Source organism: Ambystoma mexicanum, chromosome 4q (assembly GCF_040938575.1).
Source record: "Ambystoma mexicanum isolate Mex_15411 chromosome 4q, UKY_AmexF1_1, whole genome shotgun sequence".
Taxonomy (NCBI): Eukaryota; Metazoa; Chordata; class Amphibia; order Caudata; family Ambystomatidae; genus Ambystoma; species Ambystoma mexicanum.
In genome coordinates, this window is record NC_090928.1 from 99,675,928 (window position 1) to 99,699,087 (window position 23,160).

General features: G+C 45.4%; 1 protein-coding gene across 2 annotated transcripts in view; it reads right to left on the reverse strand.

The window, feature by feature from the left end:
• The window catches only part of DTD1 (D-aminoacyl-tRNA deacylase 1), a 1,185,117-nt gene that overhangs the window by 1,081,194 nt on the left and 80,763 nt on the right, over nucleotides 1-23,160 (reverse strand). For both annotated transcript variants that reach the window (XM_069607531.1, XM_069607532.1), the window contains exon 2: nucleotides 18,329-18,419. In XM_069607531.1, the coding sequence (XP_069463632.1) occupies nucleotides 18,329-18,419 (91 nt within the window). The remainder of the gene's footprint in view (nucleotides 1-18,328; nucleotides 18,420-23,160) is intronic.

Below are 23,160 nucleotides of genomic sequence, written 5' to 3' on the forward strand. Positions count from 1 at the left end.
AGGAACCTGACAAATATACTGATGTCCTCCACCCATCCCGTCGCCGTTTCTAATGAAAAAAAATAATCCAGCTGCGATGCCGACTGAAGAACCGTGGAACTATACGTATAACCCCTCTGCTCTCCATGTCTAGTCCTCCAGATGTCATTTAGTTCCCATTCCCAGCAAATCTCATTTAGCTTATCATTCGATTTGGATCCCTCCTGTTCGGTCCAGCTCTGCTTCAAGACTGCATTGAAACCCCCCGCCCACACAAGCACACCAGAGTGTTTCTGGTCAAGCTGCTGAGCCATCCATTCCAACATACTGTAAGGAAGGCATGGTATCAAACAGTGAAGACAGACACAAGTGATCACAGTTCAAGGGTGTTTATTGAACTTCAGTGGGTTGGTTTAACGCCTATCTAACCCTAAATCTAATGATGGGAGCCAGCTACGACCATCAAATAATAGTAAGCAGTCCTAATGGAGTATCTGTCAAAATATAAAGGACCTATACAAAAAAACGATTGCCAATTCTTACATCTAATAACAATGGTGTGTGAAAATGTTGTATACAAAAGAAAGAAAAATGTTCAAGAAACAATATGTCAGGATAACTGAATACTTGGCTTCCTATCTCCACGTTTTCAGCAAGGGATAAGGTGGCACACTCAAGCTTTGAACACACTCTGGCTTTTCTTAGCACAAGGATGAAGTTCAAAACACAAAGACGGACCTTCTGCGACAAATTCTCTTTTCCAATATAAGTCTCTGGTTTTGCAGAATGCCTGGAATAACAAACACACACCAAAGTTCCTCTCTGGTTAAGATTTTCACATTCACAAAGTCTTTGGGTGTACTGTTCACCCCGGGTCTCCCTCAGCCGGGCTCGGACCCCCTTTGTACAATTCCATAGAGTTCACATATTTTGCTAGCATCGAATACTTTCGACTGTGTGCAGGATTTTACTTGACCCTTGCATGACCACTTTGAATTTGTTTCACTTTCCTTTTATCACTTTCATTCCGAAGATAGGGCACGCTTCAGACGGAGACCTTCGACTGGGCACCTGCAACATGCCTGTACCTTCACACTCTTGGTGTATTCTCAAAAAGTCACTCTTCCATATTTCTGGCTTCACCTTCGCCACCTCCAAACAGCTCGGCCTTGCATACGTTTTCTTCAACTCACCGGCTGCGTTTGTGGCTTTCAACTGGGAGCCAAGGCTGATGCCGGGGCGTCCGCTTAACCTCCATAACTCTTGCTCTAGTGCGAGAGGACACCATATACCTTTAACCCCAAACGTAGGATTCACAGGCTTCGCTTCTTATTTCACAAGTTTAAAGGTTTTGCACGTCATGTCCCAGAATGCACCTGGGTGTTTTCGCTCCTCCTTCGCTAGCTCCCCAAAAACAGCATTTCCCTTGTTTTGGGAGCAGCAGGAGCCCAAGGAGATGTTGTTGTGAGGTCAGGGTCTTACCACCTGCCCCTCAAAAGCCTGGGTCTTCTTGTTTCACCCAGGGCAGGAACTCTAGGGCGAATATCGGCAGGCAACTCTAGTTGTCCCTTGACTGGCTTCCTGGGGTCCTTGCTTCCCCCTACAAACTGCAGTCTCCCTTGTGCACTCAGGTTCAGTGTTTCAATAGTCCTTAGGCCTTCCAGGTTCCTTCCAGCTCAAATGGTCTCTCTCAGGCTTCTCTGCAGCCTCCAGCATCCCCAGCTCACTCAGAGGGTGTTCCTGTGCTCTGCTTTTTATACTGGTAGGGAGGTTTAACCATTTTCAGGTGTGGGTGGTTGAAAAGGGAGGCCTGACTCGTTAATGGGACAAGATGTAGACTGCCCATAGGAATCCATGGTGCATTGGTTCCTATGGGCAATCTTCATAGATCTGTTCCTCTTCGTCTTCGTCCCAGTGGTTTTGAAAAAAGGCAATGGGGAGGAAGTATGGGAGTTGTAGTTTCCCCTAATGGTTGAGGGAAACTTCTGTAAGTGTTTGTCAGGGCGAAGGGGGCAACTGTATGCTTGTAGGTAAATGGTTTTTAGATGATAATGTCCCATAGAGACTGAGGGGATGTCGGACAGGGATATATTTCTTCTCCTACGCCTCCCTTTAATGGTGGTACATTTTGGAATTGGGAAGGGGGTGGGACAGTATTCATAACAACCTATAAAGGTGGACGAAATGTCTTCTCCCCAACAACCGCATCTCGCCATCGGATGTCTCACCCCCACTCCCAGAAGATTCCTCACGCAGGTGATCCTCCCACACTTGTCCACCCCCAGGGTCCGGATCCAATGGCGATGGCCGTACCCTGGCCACCTGAGCAAGAGATCCCCGTGGTTCAGACAATGAGACACCCTCAGGTTTCTCACAGTACCTACCTCATCCTGATTAAGACCATAGTAGTTAATAAGTGTAATGATCTGTCCATGTATAACTCCCATAATAAGAGCGCCCTTCCCTCTTGATCCTTAAGCACTTTTGTCAGGTGAAAACTGGCTGATTTGTTTATCAATATGCAGACCCCGCTAGAGTATGAGGAATACGAAGAGAAGTAACAATGATATCCCCAGCTCTGCTAAAGTCTAGATTCCCTGTGTGTGGTCAGATGCGTTTCTTGTAAAAAAAACGCCACGTCAACATGGTGGTGTTGCATGTACAATAACACCTTACAGGCCTTTGATGGACAACTCAACCCCCTGATGTTCCACATAATACATTTCAGCCCTTTAGCCATAACTCTGCAAACCTTTCCTGTAAAGGCCAGGATTCTTCCATATACAACATTCCAACAGCCCACCATGAGTACCAAAAATGACCCCTATTGATCCACCTCCAACCATCTCCAGCTTAACCAGTGACTCAGAAGAAGGAAAGCCCAAAATCCATCCAAGGATAATCCCCCAAACCACTGCCCCCTCTGAAAAACAACCCCATCAGCTCCCCGAACCCCAATAGCAAACCCAAAATGCCAGTCATTGCCACCCCCCAAAACCATGAACTCTCATAAGCTTCTGCACGAGGATAGTCTAGCGCCCACTCACCCCGCTGTTTACTACCCTCTCGTCATGTCCAACTTATACATCACTGGTTTCGACATCCGCTGTCCATACAGAATAGCACATTATGGCAACTACCCCTCCCGATCATTATTCCCTCTAGGGGCTCTAGGAAGCACCTCGAGGAAAGTGTTGGCTTCATCCAGAGTCTGAAAAAATATTACCTGCCCCTCAAGTTCCACTCTCGCTTTGGTCAGAAAAAGCATAGCATATCTCATACCCTTCTCCCTGAGCCGCCTTTTGATGTCAACACATGTCTCCCTGAATGTGTTATCCGAAAAAAACGGAAAGAGACGAATAGGGTCACCTTTACATGTCAATGTCTCTTTCTCCGATGCCTTCCGAAGAGCGAGATCACTATTTCAATAGTTCAGCATTTGGGCTATAATCAGGCATGCTGGTGCACAAGGGATCGATTGCCTGCCACTAGGCATTCGGTGTGCTCTCTCCACAACAAAGACTGCTGAAAAGCCGTCTCCGCCCAGGTCATCACGCAAAATCGACTCAACCAAAGTTTCCATGGCACGCTGCTCCACCAACTTCTGGAACGCCCACTATCTGCAGATTGTTCAGTCTGGACCTCGATTTAAGATCCTTCTGCTTATCTGCCCGTTCTTTTAAAGCCCCTCTTCACTTAGGCAACCGTGTGTGCTGTAGTGGAAGATACATCCTCAACCGTTGAGTCCCGCCCTTCACCTCCCTCCATGCTTATCTAAGCGAACCTACATATGATCTACTTTGCCTGTCAGAGTATCCATCTTCCCATCTAATGATTGTATACTGGCCTGAAGCTGATTAAACATTGTTTTGATATCATTAACTGCTGTACTAGCATCTTGCAACAAGGTCTTAGAACTTATACCCACAGCGACTTCCATGAGTTTATGACTTTTGGCCTGAGTGGGCGTCTCAAATTGTAGCTGTGACTGTTGTTTTCCTGCTTTACCAGCTTTGGACATCTTGCTGTTGTGCAGGTTTTTGTTCCTGGCAGATCCCTCTACCACCAGGGTTTTGCTGAAATACTGATCTTGAGAACCCAGAAAATGCTCCCAAAAGTCCCACTTTGCCGTATCTGGTAGGTGCCCCGCAAAAGTATAACCAACATGTCGGGCAAATGCAGCAGATTCAAGAATAACCCCACCGTATCCTGCACTCCTCTCTAGCAGGCTGTCTCACCAGCTCTGGCACTATAGAAAAACCACCACCTCATCATACGTCAGAAAGAATAGCCTTGTTCCCAATCACCACCACGGGACACCACTAGACCAAGTGTTCCGATTCCTTGCTCCACTGCACACTTGCGTCGTGTCACGCTATGCCTTAGGCAAATCTCATGAAGCATGCTGCGCTCCTGTTGTGCAAGAGCAGGTCAGATATTGCAGTTACCGTGGGTGCACCCTCCCGGAATGGTACCAGGATACTTCTGGTATGGAATCACCTAATTGTCACAGGTTTCCCCTTTTCTCACCGGTTTCCTTTGCTTTGCGGAATCCTTAGCCGGGGTCTTCTTCCGTGCAGTTCGTGTCTTGTACAAGCCCGCTCGGCTGTCTTCGGATTCCAGGATTAGTTCAGCTACTTCGTCCGTGATCAAAGGAAACTCCAGGAAACTTGGAAGATGGCAGCACACGGAGGCGGTCTGCGCGGAACGCGGTAAGAACAGGATCAAGGAGGTAGACGGAATAAGAGTAGTAGGAAAGTCCGGGAATCAGAGAGCAACACAGTTCCAAGAGTACGAACTACGGAGCACGTCAAGCCACAGCTATCGGTAGCGTTGAGATGCGCGGAACCGCAGGGGAGTGGCTAATTTATTGAACGTGCTGCATAGGACGTAAAGGTCGATAGACCGCGTTCCGTGTATACGGCCATGTTGGGTGTACTACAGCGAGTAACCCCCGACGTGCCAGGGACCAGGAAGACCAGAAGAGGCGTGATCGATGGATCATGACAGCATGCCCCCTTCTAAAACCCGTTCCACCGGGTTTACCTGGATGTATTCGGTGGAACCTTCTGAGCTATCTGGGGGAGTTTAAATTCGAGACTGGTTCCCAGGTACGTTCACTTGGTGGATAGCATTTCTATTTCACCAGGTATTGAAGTTGGCCTCGTCTATATCGGGAGTCACAAATACGAGAAACTTCATATTCCAGCTGGTCATCGACAATCATAGGACTAGGTCTAAGAGTAGTCCGGGTGGTTTGGATGAATGGCTTCAACACAGATTTGTGAAAAACTGGATGTACCTTCTTACAGGAGTCCGGAAGTTGGAGTCGAAAGGCCACAGGATTAATGATTTCTTTTATAGAGAAGGGCCCATAATACCGGGGAGCCAACTTATTCGGTCTGAGATGTCGGGGCAGAAGTTTCGAGGATAGCCATACTTTATCCCCAATAGAGTCAGCAGGTCCTGGTCTTCTCTTTGAATTTGCATAGTGCTTGGTTTGGATTCTCGCTCTTTCAAGATGTTCCTTGGCATCTCTCTGTACATTTATGAGTGTTTCAATCCAGGAATCAACAGTTGGAACATGTGTTGGGTGTGGAAGAACAGAAGGTAAGACCGAAGGGTGGAATCCTTGGCTGCAGAAAAAAGGGCTGGTCTTAACAGCCGAATGATCCGAATTATTGTAGGCGAATTCGGCCACTGGTATTAAAAGTGACCAATCATCCTGGACTTTGGTAGAGAAGCAACGAAGATATTGTTCAAGGGTTTGATTTACTCGTTCTGTGATACCATTGGTTTGGGGATGATATCCAGAGGAAAGAGCTTGTTGGATCCCTAATATCCTGCAGAGGCGTTTCCAAAACAGAGATATACTGTGGTTCTCTGTCCGATATGATCTTGGAAAGAAGTCCATGCAGTCGGAAGACGTGTTCCAGGAAAATACCAGCAAGTTCTGATGAGGATGGTAATTTATACAGAGGAGTAAAGTGAGCCATATGAGTGAATAGGTCAATGGTGACCATGATAGTGGTATAACCTCTGGAAGGCGGCAATTCCGCAATGAAGTCTGTAGCTATGATTTCCCAAGGTCTTGTTGGTGGTGTTGGCTGTAATAAGAGACCTGCTGGCTTCTGGGTATCATGTTTGTTCTGATTACAGACGGAACAAGATTCAATGTACAGTTGTATGTCTGTCTTCATCTTGGGCCACCAAAATTGTCTTTGTATTAGACGGAGGGTGTTGGAAATACCACGATGACCGGAGTGAAGAGTATCATGGCAGAGATTTTTTATCCTTTGTTGTAGTTTCTGTTTGGGAATGACCAGGTAAGTATCCTTTAACAAGTATCCGTCCTTGATTCTTAAGTCCCATTGATTCTTCTCTGAAAGTCCTTTCCAAAGTTCCGAAGTCTGAGTTTGCATGCAAATCTCTTCCAGGAGGTTGTTTGCTTGAGCTACAAATATGGTATGAGGAAACATCTTGGGATATGTCCGATCTTCCGGAGGTTCGTAGTCTGGACGTCGAGAAAGGGCGTCAGCTATTATATTTTGGGTTCCAGGGACGTGGTGAATCTGAAACTGATATTGGGCAAAAAAGAAGGCCCACCGAGCTTGACGGCTATTCCTACATTCCAAGGCTTGTAAAACTTGTAGGTTTCGATGATCCGTGCGGACCTGGACCGGAAATTTGGCTCCTAGAAGTAGATGACGCCATTCTGTGAAGGCCTGGTGGATGGCTAGCAGTTCCTTTTCTAAGACGGAGTAATGGGTTTCACTAGGAATTAATGTCTGAGAAAGTTAGGCGATGCGGTGTTCCAAGCTGTCCTCGAGTTGTTGTTTTAGAAAGGCTCCAATGGCATAGTTGGAGGCGTCTGTCTCCACTATGAATGGTCGATTGACATCAGGCTGAGCCAGGATGGGAGCTTGTGTAAATTCAGATTTTAACTGTTGAAAGGCTTTCTCTTGGGCTATGGTCCAAAGGAAGGGAACATCTTTTTTCAACAAGGCAATGATGGGTTGGACTATCTCGGAAAAGGAAGGTATGAATTTCCTATAGAAATTAGCCAAGCCCAGGAAGGATTGTATCTGTTTCACAGAATCCGGGCTAGGCCGGGATAATATAGCCTTAACCTTGGATTGATCCATACCGATACCATCTGGAGTAAGGACAAAACCTAGGTAGTGAACGGTAGAGGTATGGAAGATGCATTTCTCGGGTTTCCCCAGGAGCTTATTTTTGTGTAAGCGTTGTAATACTGCCTTAAAATGTTCTTCATGCTTGAGAGGGTCCTTCGAGAATATTAGAATATCGTCCAAGTAGACGATCACAAAAAGGAACAGCATGTCCGAGAACACCCGATCCATGAAGTGTTGGAAAACCGCTGCGGCATTAGCAAGTCCAAAGGGCATGACTAAGTATTCAAAATGCCCAAAGGGTGTTCTAAAGGCTGTTTTCCACTCGTCTCCTGACCTGATACGGATCAAATGATAGGCGCCTCTGAGATCCAGCTTGGTGAAAACAAATGCGCCTCTTACTGCCTCCAGGATATCTGAGATCAAGGGCAACGGATAGCGGTCCTTAAGGGTACACTGATTTAGACCTCGATAATCCAGGCACGGTCTGAGTTCTTTGGTGTCTTTCTTAGGAACGAAGAACAGGGAGGCCCCTGATGAAGATTTAGATGGTCGTATGGTGCCATTTGCAAGATTTGTGTCCAGGTACTCTTGAAGGGCTTTCTTTTCAGGTTCTGATAGGATAAACATCCTACCAAAGGGAATCACCGCGGAAGGTTCAGCTTCAATAGCACAATCTTCAGGTCTGTGGGGAGGTAAAGCCTGAACAATGGCAGAGGAGAAAACATCAGAATATTCTTGGTAAGTCTCTGGAACCCGGATGATGTTTGAGACTGAGATTGTACCTTGATGAATTATAGAGAGTCCTTCCGATGGTGTAGGATCAAGGTCTGGATGTAGGCAGTGGGACATACAAAACTCAGAACCCAGGAACAAGGATCCCGCTGCCCTATTGATATACGGGTTGTGTCTTTGAAGCCAGGGCATTCCCAAAACCATGGGGTAATGGGCCGACTTGATGATGTCAAAGTTTATTTTTTCTCGATGTTGGTTTATAGCAAGCTCGATCTCCTTGGTTTGAAGGGTTATGGGTCCAGAAGAAAGGGGTCTTCCATCAATTGCTTCTACAGGTTGCATGATAGTCCGGGATTCGTAAGGGATATGGTGTTTTAGGACCCATTCATGATCTATGAATACCCCCATAGCCCTACAATCGACCAGTGCCAGGATGGGATATATTTCTTTGTTGGATGTTGACAAGAAGGCCTGTAAGATTACCAAGGAATTTTTTCCAGGAGAGTTCAAGGATGGAATAGAGGTGGAGCAGACATCTCTCTCCCGAACCTGTACTCAATTTAGGATCGGGAGCTGGCGTTTCCCGAGCGCCATGGAGGGGCAATTGGGCACTCTCTTACTAAATGTTTGTCGGATACACAATACATACATATTCCGGTATGGATCTTTCGCATCCTTTCTTGGGGGGTAATGGGTCCACGAAAGGCTCCTAATTGCATAGGTTCAGGCTCGTTGCTTGGAGTAGAAATGCCTTCGGAGCTCGAAGGTATCCCAATGGAGTTCTTCTGGAGTGGTAACTTGGTTTTCTTTTTCTATGCCCTTCTTTCCTGAATGCGAAAGTCAATTTGTAGAGCGAGATCCATTAGGGCTTGATAGGAACTTGGGCGTGCCACTCTGGCTAGTTCATCCTTGATATCTTCGTTTAGCCCTCTTCGAAATAAGGTAAAACAAGCTTCAGAGGACCATTCCGCTTCCTTAGCCAGCTGTTTGAAGCGTGTGACATATGAGAGCATATCCTGGGTACCCTGCTGGAAGTCGAGTAGACGTTCCTGGGCACTGTAAAGCTGTTCTGGGCGGTCGAACATGGTCTTAAGGGCCTCTATGAAGCCGTGGTAGTCATCCAGGAGAGCATTCCCAGAGTTAACCAATGGGGTGGCCCAGGTCAGGGCATTCCCGGAAAGATGCGAGATAATAAAGCCCACTTTAGCCATGGGCATAGAAAAATAATAAGGCTTAAATGTAAAGTGCACCAAACAGGAATCTAGGAATCCACGAAGGCTCTTTGCTGAACCGTCGAACTTGTCAACAACACCGCCTAGAATTACACTCTCCCTTGTGGCGGAATCACGGGATAACACCAATTGTTTTAACGTGGTGTTTTCAGCCTTTAGGTTTTGCACTTCGGTCGTCAGCTCTTGCATGCCACGCATAACGTCCTGGACGGCCGCTTCCATGTCTGTATCGTGATCGGTCAGGTGGCGTCTCAATCTGTCACAGGTTTCCCCTTTTCTCACCTGTTTCCTTTGATTTGCGGAATCCTTAGCCGGGGTCTTGTTCCGTGCAGTTCGGGTCTTGTACAAGCCCGCTCGGCCGTCTTCGGATTCCAGGATTCGTTCAGCTACTTCGTCCAGGATCAAAGGAAACTCCAGGAAACTTGGAAGATGGCAGCACACGGAGGTGGTCTGCGCGGAACGCAGAAAGAACAGGATCAAGGAAGTAGAAGGAATAAGAATAGGAGGAAAGTCCGGGAATCAGAGAGCAACACAGTTCCAAGAGTATGAACTACGGAGCACGTCAAGCCACAGCTATCGTTAGCGTTGAGACGCGTGGAACCGCAGGGGAGTGGCTAATTTATAGAACTTGCTGCATAGGACGTAAAGGTCGATATACCGCGTTCCGTGTATATGGCCATGTTGGGTGTACTACAGCGAGTAAGGCCCGACGTGCCAGGGACCAGGAAGACCAGAAGGAGAGTGATCGATGGATCATGACACTAATTGAGTATTGAGCACAGGGCGAATAGGGCAGTGGTCTGCCCGGTTTCACAGTCTACAATGCCACTCTCACAAGCATTACCATATTATCTACTTATAGTAGCCAAAATGTGATGCCAGCCCCATCCACCTGGACTCCATTTTGTCTCTGCAACTCCCTGGGATAAGCCGTTTCCGACAACTTACCTTGCCATATATAGCCTTCTCCACACAACTCTGGCAGTGCAGCAAGTCACAGGATTCGACAATTAATTCATAAGTCATGTTCCCTCCAACCGGAGGTGCAAGGCCCCTTCTGCTGCCCTCCGTGGTCACTCACAAGTGTTCCTCTAATCACTGAATCTGCCTCACCACTGTAAAAGCACCACAATATGTCCCACTTCACAGCAGCTCTCCAAAGCCCTGCAGCACAGCACCCATTTTGCTCACATTGCCTCCTGGGGCACCTTGCCCATCTGGGGGGCCACAACCCCAATTATGCCAGGGAGCACCACCTTCCCAACTGGGAAGCTCCCACGTCATTCACCTTATATGCAGCGGATTCACAACCCACACCAAGTGCAGGCCTCTGAGTCTCGTGCCACAGGCACCGCAGGTGCTGCCTCTGATATGGATATGCTCGGCTCACCGCCGATTAAAGTGGCCAATGGTATTTCAGCCGCTATAGTGTTGTCCATTCCTTCAACATGGAGCGAAGTGAAGTGTCCCAACGGCCTGCAGGTCACGACGTGCTTTCCACATGCAGTGAAGTGAAGTGCACCAACGGGCCACAGGTAAAGGGATCTGTCCAGACCCAATCCACTGTCTGGTCTTCAATGACGGCTCTCTCTAACCTGCGCCGATCAGCCACCATTCTCAAGCCCACTGTCTCTGGTAAAACCCACCAACAGTGGGAATCCCACAAAGAAAAAGGTGTGCTCACTGCACCACCGCTGAGTCAGGTCCTCCAACACTGCCCACTCCGGGCAAGCCCATGCTGCACTCTACCTCTCTGCAGCGGGCCCAGCACAAGCACTGCCTCGCGGATCATAGTTCCAGCACCAGCTCGGGATTCCAAAGTTCGTCGGGATGAGCCCCAAGTATTCGTCCAGCAGATGCCACATCAGCTGACTTGCTGGCAAGTCTAGGCATGTCAGGATCTTATCTGAATCTATCGGGTGTGTAGGAGCTCACAGGCTCATGGACATCTTGATTGGGCTTGCTAGCGCCCGCCTCAAAGAAAAGATTTCGTAAGCAGAATTTCACATAGATGCCAGTAGGATGTTCACTATTCCCGATTAAATGATTACATGGAAACATGGCTGCCTTATTTATTTACTTAAAAAGGAGGCGTGATAGGTGAGCTTCACACTATAGAACATGAGTGCATGCAGTCCATACTTTTAACCAAAAAGCAGACAGCAAACTTGGGAATTAAAAACTTTCTAGGCACAATAAAAAAGGCCCACTTGGTAAAGTAAGACATCATATTTCTTGGAAATCACCATTTTAAAAGGCATGCATTTTTAGATTTTTAATGCACCAGCATCCCTTTTGTTCTGACAGCAGCACTACAAAAGCTTTCAGCAGAGTAACCTTTTGTGTATGGAACCTTGCACGGCTATCCTAATTGGACATATTGGGCAATGGCCTTGCTATACTAAGTCAGCAAAACATAACCTCCAATGGTATACTAAATGGCTCTTTCCTTCACAGTGGCGTGAGGTCCTGGTTACTGGAAGGGAATAGTGCCAGTACCTGGGGTTTTGATGATAAAATATGGAAATGCAAACTGATGTGTGTGCCCAAGCTTCTGATCGCCAGATGTAAAACAAAAAAAGAGGTAGAGCTAAGGCTTCTATCTGGCTAGGGCACAATGAGAAACCAAAAGGAATCAAACATACAAAACCACAAATAATGTGCCCTACAGCAATTGTAGTAAAGATCAAACTCAACATATACTGTGTGATTTTATAATAGATTACATTTTTTTATTAGAAAGTCGTTTTGATTCAAAAATATCCTAACAACATATGCTTACCACATTTTTATATATAAAAAAACATCCAATCTGTTCATAACAAGGAGCAAGGCTATTGCTCCCACACCATCTCTTTTTCGTCCTCTGCCAACCTCATCTCATATATATATATATATATATATATATATATATATATATATATATATATATATATTCAGTGAAAAAACTTTGTTAAAGGGACGTTATGGTTAATTGCGCTACTAAAAACCTATGGAATTCAGTGAAAAAACTTTGTTAAAGGGACGTCATGGTTCAAAGTAAAACCGAAAAACCCCTGAAATTCGGCAGTTATGGTAAGATAAGCAACCATAACTCGCGCCACCGTGCACTGCTAACACTAACACCCAGGACATCAAAGATGACATCACAAATGTCATTGATGACATCACTGATGACATCACATGGCTGGCTCTCCCTTTTTTTCCTTTACTGACATATCTAAGCCACATAGTTTTCTTCAGTAACAGTCAGGAAGTAAAAATTGAAAAGGTACTATATTTGTAGACTCAGGGTCAAGTCAAATCATATGAAACATATACATAGCGGAAGACACAGGCTTGAAAGAGAGCAATCCTTTCTGTGCATGAAGATAATCATTAGGGTTATCAGCACTTTCTCATAGTTTTATTTTTATTACTCTACCTTCCCTGTATATGCTCATATTTGTATACATTATACTCACTCTCCTTTCCTTTGGGTGCAGTCACATCATGTGATACACATACATATGGTAAGTAGCAGCTTTCAAACAGAGCAATAGTTTCTCTGCATAAAGACAATCAGTTAGGTTATGAACTCTTTCTGTTACTACTTCTGCTTTTTTGTTTACTTCACTGTCTCTGTATATACTCATATTTGTATGTGTTGTTGTCTCTTTGTGTTTTGTCTGTAATAATTATGTATTAAGTGGGTTTTATTATCTACTTATTACATGTTTCACAGTACGCAAAACTCTAATAAGAAAGCAGTTATCATTTCACTATTCAACATGGCAAGATTATGAATATGGCACCTTCATCATGTATGCTGCACACACTGCCTATGTTTCTGCATGAGTAGCTTAGTATACTGGATAGAACTTCATAATAGAATGCTATTTATATCAATGCATTGCTTAATGCACTAATTAGCTCATGATATTTATCCCAATGATCCTTGACAGTTTTTGGTCAGCATTATAAGAATCCCTTGTACAGAGTTTTTATGAAAAGTAAATGCACATGTGATGTCATCAGTGATGTCATCAATGACATTTGTGATGTCATCTTTGATGTCCTGGGTGTTAGTGTTAGCAGTGCACGGTGGCGCGAGTTATGGTTGCTTATCTTACCATAACTGCCGAATTTCAGGGGTTTTTCGGTTTTACTTTGAACCATAACGTCCCTTTAACAAAGTTTTTTCACTGAATTTTATAGGTTTTTAGTAGCGCAACTTAACCATAACGTCCCTTTAAAAAGGTTTTTTCACTGAATTGCATAGGTTTTAGTAGAACAACTTAACCATAATATCCCTGACTTCATATACATGTAACATAGAACATACTGAACCCCCACGTAGTGATTTTGATGTCTGCGGACTACCACCATGTCCGCGGACATATCGAGAATCTGAGCATGGTGAATGTAAATTTAAATAGTGTGCCCCATATCCCCTTTGAAGTTGGCTCTGAAAAGAGCCATTTTTTTGTTTTTTTTACAGATGCTTGACAGACACCTGTTATTTTGTATTTTTTTTCATGTTTTTTTTTCTTACTTTACTCCTAAAATCTTCACATAACCTTCTCCAAAGCAACCCTTACATTCCAAAATAGAGAGGCATTTCCCGTAAAAGATAAAGAGATGCCATCTTCTTTAAAATTAACAGTATTACTGGCATCAATATTCTCAATATTACAGAACAGAACATACCAGCTCTAAGCATGAAGGCACACATGCCTCGGTTGATGACACACCTAGCAATGTTTTGCTGAGGACAAAAAACTTAACTATTGTCCCATATTGCCCTAGGTAGTAATCCAGAAAAAAAATCCAGAAAAAATTACTTTCGCATTTGGAAGGATCTTCATTACGGCTTGAACCAAGTGTTCCAAATCAGCCAACAAAGTAGGGGCACTGACGTTGCCCAAACGGAAAGCACCATAGTACAAAACTACCACATGCGGTCTGTTCATCGTGGCCATATCCTCACAAACTTGTACAATTCCCTGTACATTGCAATCAGGCACAGTGCTCCACACCACCTCCACTTCTTTCACATCAAAGTTCTTTTCAACATGCCTGCATCGAGCGTACTGTTGTAAACCATGCACAAACATATCTCCAAGATCCAACACCCTGACTTTCTCTACTTCTGCCATCTTCACCACACACAGTCTCTTTCAACACAAATCCACAACCTCGACATCTGATTGGCTAATCCGTACAGTCTTCTTTCCATGTTGGATTTGCTGGAAAATCCCGGATGTAGCACGCCCTGTCCACGGACAGCCGCGGTGTCCGCGGACCACGTAACTCTTCGACACCCCTTCTACCATTTCCACTTTACTCTCTGTGCCATTCCCTCATTGCATACAGCTAAACAGTCACACAATACGAAGAACGTCCTCAGAACACCCCCATTTTGTTTATTTTCGAACATTTCAGGACAATTATCATTTCATTATTCAACATATTAACATTACAAATATTATACTTTCATCTTGTACGCTGCACACAATGCTATGTTTCTCCATTAGTAGCTCAGTATACTAGATAGAACCCCATAATACAATGCTATTTATATCAATGCATCGTTCAAAGCACTAATTACGGTATGATATTAATTACAATGATCCCTGACACTTTTTTCGCAACATTATAATAAAAATCCCTAGTACACAAATTTCATGAAAAGTAAATGCACATGTGATGTCATCAGTGATGTCATCAATGACATTTGCGATGTCATCTTTGATGTCCTGGGTGTTAGTCTTAGCAGTGCACGGTGGTGGCGCGAGTGATGGTTGCTTAGCTTACCATAACTGGCGAATTTCAGGGGTTTTTCAGCTTTACTTGGAACCATAACGTCCCTTAAACAAACTTTTTTTATTAGCACGCAAACAATATACAAAGATGTAGTGTAAACAGCAAGTTCTCACAGATGGCTTTACACAGAATGTTGCAAAGTAAGCATTTATGCTCGTTCACAGTGAAGGTCAGCTGCTTCCATTTTTTTCCTGCGGCCCACGACTCCCAGTATAAGGTTCTATTTTTTTTTTACATTGACGGACAGAGATTGTGCTGAAAGACTTCTTTTGAAGAAGTGTAGCAAAAACGTAAGACACGATAAAGATGAAATTTCTGAAACGAAACCACTTTTGTATATTATATCACTTTGAGAAAGATCGTTGGCACACGCGGAGTCGTATTTTGGGACTGCACTACACTTCGACAATGGAAAATGCAATTATAATGTAAGTATCCCTTTAGATTATTTTATACCGGAATATAATAACAATAGCGTGGCATTAAAGCCCGGTCAAGTTGTACTTGTTCGTTCAATGTGACATATTGTTTTCTACCGCGCACTATCACTGCCGAATTGATCCCCTGTCGTTTAGAGGGCTCTGAAAAAGGCAGACGACACAGGGTGGGTTAATAGAAATAATTTAACCAGTCTGTAGCCGGTCAAGCGCTCTACTCGCTGTGCCACTTCACTATAGCCGGTCAAGTGGCACAGCGAGTAGAGCGCTCGCTTTGACATCCATGCACAGCTTGCTAACGCAGGTTCGAATCCTGGTATGGCCAAACTCAGCCTTTCATCCTTCCGTGGTCGATAAATGAGCACCACATACTGTGGGTAATAATAAGCAGCGCTGAGATACCTGACGGTTCTTAGCGCTATATAAATGCAAAAATATTATTATTTTATTATTAACATACTCCGTTGCACTATCTTCGCTGGCAAATAGTTTCACACCCTAATAAATAAAATGAATATTTTTAATAAAGATCGGCTGGTGAGACTAATTTATGTTTTTTAAAACAGGTATGTTGCCCCATTTTGCCAATGTCACGATTTTCAGACTCCAGCGGATGGATTTTTCAACTGCCAGGTGCAGCTCCATGTAAGCAACTTCACGACCCTCACCATTTTATGGGACAATCGCCAAGGACCAATATTATGCAGTACTAGCGGCTAGAAGCAACATACCAACCATTATGGTGGTCTAATGCCTCGTTGTTGGACCAACCTTCCGATTATCAGTGCGACCATTTACTGCTTTTATCATAAACCAACAGCCTATCTACCGCAAAGGAACAGCGCGTGGCTCAAAATAGACTTTTGCTGATCGACAGCAGAGACAATTGCAAATCGCTGAATATTCACTAAACATTTCATGTGAAATAAATGTACTTTACCAAATGTACAATCCTGCTGTTTACTTTTAAACCACAGTTTCATATTCCGAATTGTGGCGCACTGTGTTCTAAGCTGATCTAACACCCTCTGTACTGCAAAGGAACATCGTGTGGCTCAACATGAACTTTTGCGGATCGACAACAAAGACAAATGCAAATCGCTGAATATTCTCTAAACATTTGATGTCAAATAAATGTACTTTACAAAATTTACAATCTTGCTGTTTGCTTTTAAATCACAGTTTCATATTCCAAATTGTGGCGCGCTGTGTTGTGACATAATGTGCGTTGTCTTCCGGGTTCTGCGTAAAGTCGCGTAGGACTGGAGACGACTGGGCGCGTTTGATGACGCACCCTGTAACATCACGGAGAGAGGCGGGGAATATGAATGCTTACATAATGTCAGGTTAAGGAGCGGGAGATATGATTTAGTGTCGCAAAAGCAAGTCAGCCAGATCAATCGCGCCAGTCATAGGATTATCACATAACGTCGGCGCACACCAGCCTGATTTATCATTTCTTTAGTGGACAAAAAGTCGGGTGAGGCCCATAGGAAAGTGTACTATCAGCAGACAAAAGGAGGGTTCGTAGAACACTTTCAACCTGACAACGAACAATACAAACAACGTTCTCAGAACACTCCCATTTTGTGTAATTGCAACCATTTCGGGACACCGCGAGTGTTCTTAGAACACATTCAACTTGACAGATTACAATATGGACAGCGTCCTCAGGACACCCCCAGTTTGTGTATTTACGAACATTTAAATACACCGCAAGTGTTTTTAGCTCAATTTTACCTTCCTTGCGAACAAAAAGGACACATACTCCGTCCTCTGAACACCCCACCATTTAGTTTATTTACAAAATGTCAGAACAGCCGTGTTCTCCGCAGACATATCGAACACAACAAAAGCGTATAGCACATAAAAAACAAAACATTGAACCTATCTCATACTCCCCCACCCTCCCCAAACACTCTTACACACCAACACACTCCACTAAATGCAATTTTTAATCCAAGTTTCACTGCGCTGTACGCAGTCGACGGCGAATACAAGATGGCGGGCGCCACAGAAAATCTGACGCGCTCCACGCCCCATGCCGTCCAATCAGCGAACACGTTGCATGTCCGCGGACGTGACGCAAGCCCGTGGGCCAATTGGGGTGCTGTCCGCGGAGCGAACAGCGAAGTCCGTCCGCGAAGCAAACACAGATATCACTAATTTTTTTGCCTTACATTTTGGTCATTTTTCAAAAAACTACTGGACGGGTTTACACCAAATTTGCAAAAGCACGCTTTCGGGACCAAGCCGCCACTCCTGCCGCAGATTTGGTGTAAATCCGTCCAGCGGTTCGGGCTGTATCCGTGCACAAAGTTTTTTCCAATTATGTATATAGGAAAAAACAAAAGTTTTGGGACCCCCCCTGTAACTTTGCCCCCCCCTGGACCAAACCTCTCCAAACTTTTTTAAAAAAGCCTGAGTAGGTCATATACTGTTTTTACAAAGTTTGGTGAGGATTCGTCCAGAGGGAGCGAAGTTATAAGCCACCCAAAAAGTGCTCTTCCTATGGAAACACCAACTTAACCATGACTACATGGATGCTACCGCGTCCATGTAATATATATACACCACACACATACCATACTTTCAAACGCAATTAGAAAACCACTGATCTGATCACCAGATGTAGCATATGATAGAAATCAATACCTACAACTTCTTCATTGAGCATGCTAGAGAGTAGAATAGTTTTTCAACAGCATAGAACCAACTTTTTCAAAACATTTTAAAAGTACATTTAATGGTATGTTTGGGATTCAATTATCATAGCACACACCCCTAAGCAGCCAACGTGTGGTTACAGATCTTAAAGACATGCATCGCAGGCATCCAAAATATATATTTTGACACCCCATGCAACCTAGGGTAAATTTTTCTTTGTGTCTTGTGATAATGTTTTTGTATGCCACAATAAAAAAAAAGAAACGGGAACACCCAGAAACGACTGAAAGAAAGAGCAGGACGGTTAGCAAAAGAGCCCAGCATGTATGTAGCTACTTACATGTAATCCACGTCTTTCTGTGTATCCTCCACAGAAATCCCCAGCAATACACATATACCACGTCCAATGGAACTAATCTTTTCCTCTCCAACTGAAAAATAAAAATAAAATGCATACACATCAAGTCTTCATATATACGTCACTAGTCAAATTGAAAACATATTTCCCTATTTGTACTTATTGCACGTGACATATAATAGTGTACATTTAAAGAACCAATTTGCATAGTTTCATGGATTCAAAGAAAAATTACAATAGCTTGATTTCCAATTAGACAAATCTCCCTATGGTAGTCAAAGGGGGTAAAAGTTATGACAACTTCCTGCTCCAAAATCTGAGACATAGAGTGACATAGGATTACCATGTTTGACAGATAATAACATATGCCAGGGTCCCCCCAAGTATCTACATTTATAGGGTATCTCCAGTCACGCCGCTCCCACTGTATCTGCCCGCCCACCCACTACCCCAAGTATCTTCCTGTTGTAAGGAAGGCATGGTATCAAACAGTAACACAGACACAAGTGATCACAGTTCAAGTGTGTTTATTGAACTACAATTGGGTTTGAAAAACGCCTATCTAATCTTAAATCTAACGATGGGGGCAAGCTACGACCATCAAATAATAATAACGCAGTCCTAGTCGAGTCTGTCAAAATAAAAAGGCTTATACTAATAAACATATTGCCAATCCTTACTTCTAAATACAAATAGTGTGGGAAACAATGTTATGTAAATGAAAAGTGTTGAAGTAATGATATGCCAGGATATTCAAGCCGTTGGCTTCCCTTCCCCACGTTTTCAGCACGGGGACAAGGTGGCACACTCGAGCTTAGCACACTCTCTGGCTTCTCTAGTACGAGGATGCAGTTCAAGACTTCAACATCAGGGTCTTCTTTGCCAAAGTCTCTTTGCCATTCAAAGTCTCTTATTCAGAGGGCCTGATGCAACAAGACAAAACATTAAAGTTGCTTTCTCCTCAGGATTTTCACTTTAACAACTTCTCGAGTGATTTACTTTTCATCCCGGATCCCCCTCTGCCGAGATCAGACCCACTTTAACAGAAAACCTTCAATTGGTCTCCCACTGCTGGGCTCAGACCAAATTCATGTACTTTTCCAAACTTTCTCTATTTCATCAAAATCAAAGATGTTTCAATGTGTGCAGGATTTTGCTTGACCCTTCGCAGGACCACTTCAATTCACATGTATTCAATCTCTTTCATTTGGTCCTCCTCCGCCAGGCTCAGACCAAATGTATCTACTTTTATCACTTCTTAGCTGGATACCTTACAGAGACCTTCGATTGAGCACCAACGCAGTGCCGGACCGCTGTGTCAAAAGTATTGTAGCTTGCATTAAAGTTCAACTTCACTTGGCTGCGCTCCAATGACACATGATCTCTACTGAACATGAAAAGGTTGACTGCACGCTCGCAGCCGAGGAACAGCCAAGGAGATACATTGTATCACAAAGACCGGCCGCGCAGTGAACATCAAAATGGCGGCGAACGCTGCAAACAAAGGGATCCTGTGGGGTGCGTCCTCACAACTGCTTAACTGACTCCGGCAATGGATACTGTTGCGCGGATTGCAGGAGCGATACAAATAGCAGGCATTGATCGTTGCTAGCGGCTGCTAGCAGTGTGTGTTTTCACTCGGCGGCACCGAGAACACTTGGACACTTAAGACGTGTGCCTAATAAATATCTGTGCACAGGGCACGAAAAGCTGATCGGAGGAGCGGCGCCCATTGATGGCGACAGCCGACTCTGCTAGGCAGAGGCAGGCCGCTGATACATTCTTCGGATGTGAACCCGGGGAGCAGGAGAAGAGCTCCCGAGACTGATGTTAAGGGCTGCAAGCACCGCGGCGAAATCCCTGGTGGACCTATTGGGGTCACGCACTGCAAGAGGCACTGAAAGGCTGGTACAAACACACATGGACATTTGGCATACGGGTGGACCCCCTGCAGAGCCGCATCCTGGGGCTGCGAGGCAGGATAGTCCAGCATTGACTGAGACACATCACAACTATACATAACTGCCCCTGGGAGTGAAGGAGGTGCGTGGCCAATCCAGAGTAAAGTGCCTCAAATCCCATGACATGGCAAAGTGGGAACCATGAGACGAGCTGCTGGTGGATGAAAGTGAGCGTGAGACACGTCGCAATAAGAACGTTCCCACCATCTACATGTAATCAAGTAGCCCACGAAGTAAGGAGTAGGGGGAGAAATCCAACATGGTGCCAGTGGAAGGGAGGAACAAGACAGGCCTGAGAGACTGGTAGACCATCACAACGCAATGCGCAAGAAAGGATCAGGCCGAACACAAGCGCCCAGGACAGGCTCCCTTTGAAGTGAATGGGAGGCGCTGGACTTCCTGTGTGCTTGAACCTCCGGGGCTATGCCGGAGAAACGAATTGAGCAACCCCGAGACGTAACCGGATGGCGCACGAATACTGTATGCAGTGAATAAACGTGAGAGGGCAAAATCCACTTGAAATACATTTGCACGCGCCATAGCACGCTGTAATCTGCAGAAGTTGGAACGCCCACGCTTAGAGGCCATGGGAGTGTCACAACAACACCACAGTTGGAAGAATAGCGCAATGTCAGTGAAGGGACTGAGAGCTAAGACTAACCAACCCACGATGGAGGTCTTTGCCAAAGCGCAAAGGACCCCTACAACAGCGGCACAGAACATGGTAGCAACCCCCGCAGAAGGAGCCTTAGAAGGTGACAAGCATCAGATCCTGGTGGCTATAACAGAACTGAGCACCAACTGGGGCGCAGCAATGGCGGACCTGCGGACAGCCTTAGAAAACAAAATTGATGCAGTAGAAACTGAACTCACCCTGCTACGACAAGACGTCAGGGCGCTGGCTGAGAGGACGAGCGGCCTGGAAAGCACAGTGAAGATCAATACTGATGTCAGCGCAAATAACGCAAAAGAGGTCCACGGGTTAAAACAGCAGGTTGCCAACCTAGAAAATCGAGACGAAGAGGCGGAAGGAAGGGCGAGGAGGAACAACATACGAGTGGTCGGCCTGCCGGAAGGAGAGGAAGGCCAGGACCCCAAGATCTATGTGGAAAACATGATCCTCCAGGAGATAGGAGCAGACCAGCTTTCACAGGGGTTCACTGTGGAGCGAGCGCATCGTGCCCTGGTGAGAAAACCGAGACCTGGAGCTCCGCCAAGACCGATAATTGTGAGGATCCTGAATTATAAAGATAGGGAGAAGATCCTGGAATACTTTCGTAAGGGTGGCACAATAGAGAGAGCATCCTCCAATATCACTGCATACCCGGATTATACGATGTTGGTGCAGAGACAGAGATATAGCTACGTGGCCGTCAAAAGGAGGCTGCGCGCGGCTGGCATTAAGTATATGCTTCTGTACCCGGCAAAGCTTAAGGTGCTGCATAAGAGTAGAGCGTTTTTCTCTGACACCCCGGAGGAAGCGGGGGCATGGCTGGACCTGCAGGGCTGCCCGGAACAAGAGGCAGACCGAGATCATCAGGAGCGTGACAATTGAGGAGCCGGAGTTATGGACATAGAGGGGTAGGTGGGAGGGTGGCCCTGTCATGGGGGGGGGGAATGAAGATTGGATAGATATTATGGGGCCTTCGGACTTTGTACCCGGGCTGGACTGGAATATAGTGGGTAAAATGCATGTGTAAACTCCTTAGTAATAGCATGACGCATAACAAAATGGGAAATAGGAGCAAAGGGATGGGAACAACCTGCCCCTGAGAACTAGTAGTCAAGTAGCCACTAGGGCGACTTCACCCTGCTGAGCCCTGCGTGTAGGTTTGTGCGGGACAGGGCTAGATGTGGGGGTGCCTGAGATCCAGGGATGGAGCTGGGCAACAGTTGGGTAGGGTCTTGTTGGGTAAGGGTTGGGAGGTGGTTGGGAGGTGGGTGGGAGGGAGGGGGGAAAGTTTGGTGTGTATATAGTTTTGGGGAGTTTAAGTTTGAATATGAGCCTACATAGAAGAGTTGGACGGTTGAATCTGCACTGCGTGGGGGGAGGGATCTGTTTTACGGAGGGAAGGGGAACGCTAATGGGCCATGGGGGATCTTAAAATAGTCACGTGGAATGTCAGGGGACTCAACAGTTATCTGAAAAGGAATAAGGTCATGTTGTACCTGCGAAGACAAAAGATAGATATTGCATTGCTGCAAGAGACACATCTGACACGGGAAAAGATGGAGATGGTTGTTAAGAAATGGAAAGGGATTGTGATGGGCTCGACATACTCTGCTTATGCTAGAGGAGTACTCATTTGGGTAGCGCCGCACGTCCCGTTTCAACTATTACAGGAAGTGATTGAGACGGATGGGGGAATGGTCATATTGAGAGGGCTAGTAGAGAATAGGGAGATCAGCATTGTAAATATATATGCCCCTAACCAGAGCACGGCAACATATTTCAGAACTCTTTTCACCAACCTTAGCATGTGCATGGGCAGTGCGGTGATCTGTATTGGGGACTTTAACTGTGTACTAACCCCCACGGTAGATAGATCTGATGGCAAGATGGATAGACCCGCCCCAGCAGCTAAAGCATTGCAGACACTGCTAGACGATTTTGGTCTGGCAGATGTATGGAGAACGAAATACCCCCTAGAGAGGCATTATTCGCATTTCTCTGCCCCGCAGCAGCTACACACAAGGCTGGACTATATCTTTGCCACGCCGGATATAATAACAGAGACTACTCGGGTAGGATATAAAGCAAGGGTCCTCTCGGATCACTCACACCTGGTTCTCGGGTGGCAATATTGCCCCCCCCCGAGAGCACGGATTCCGACATGGCGCCTCCGTGCAGAG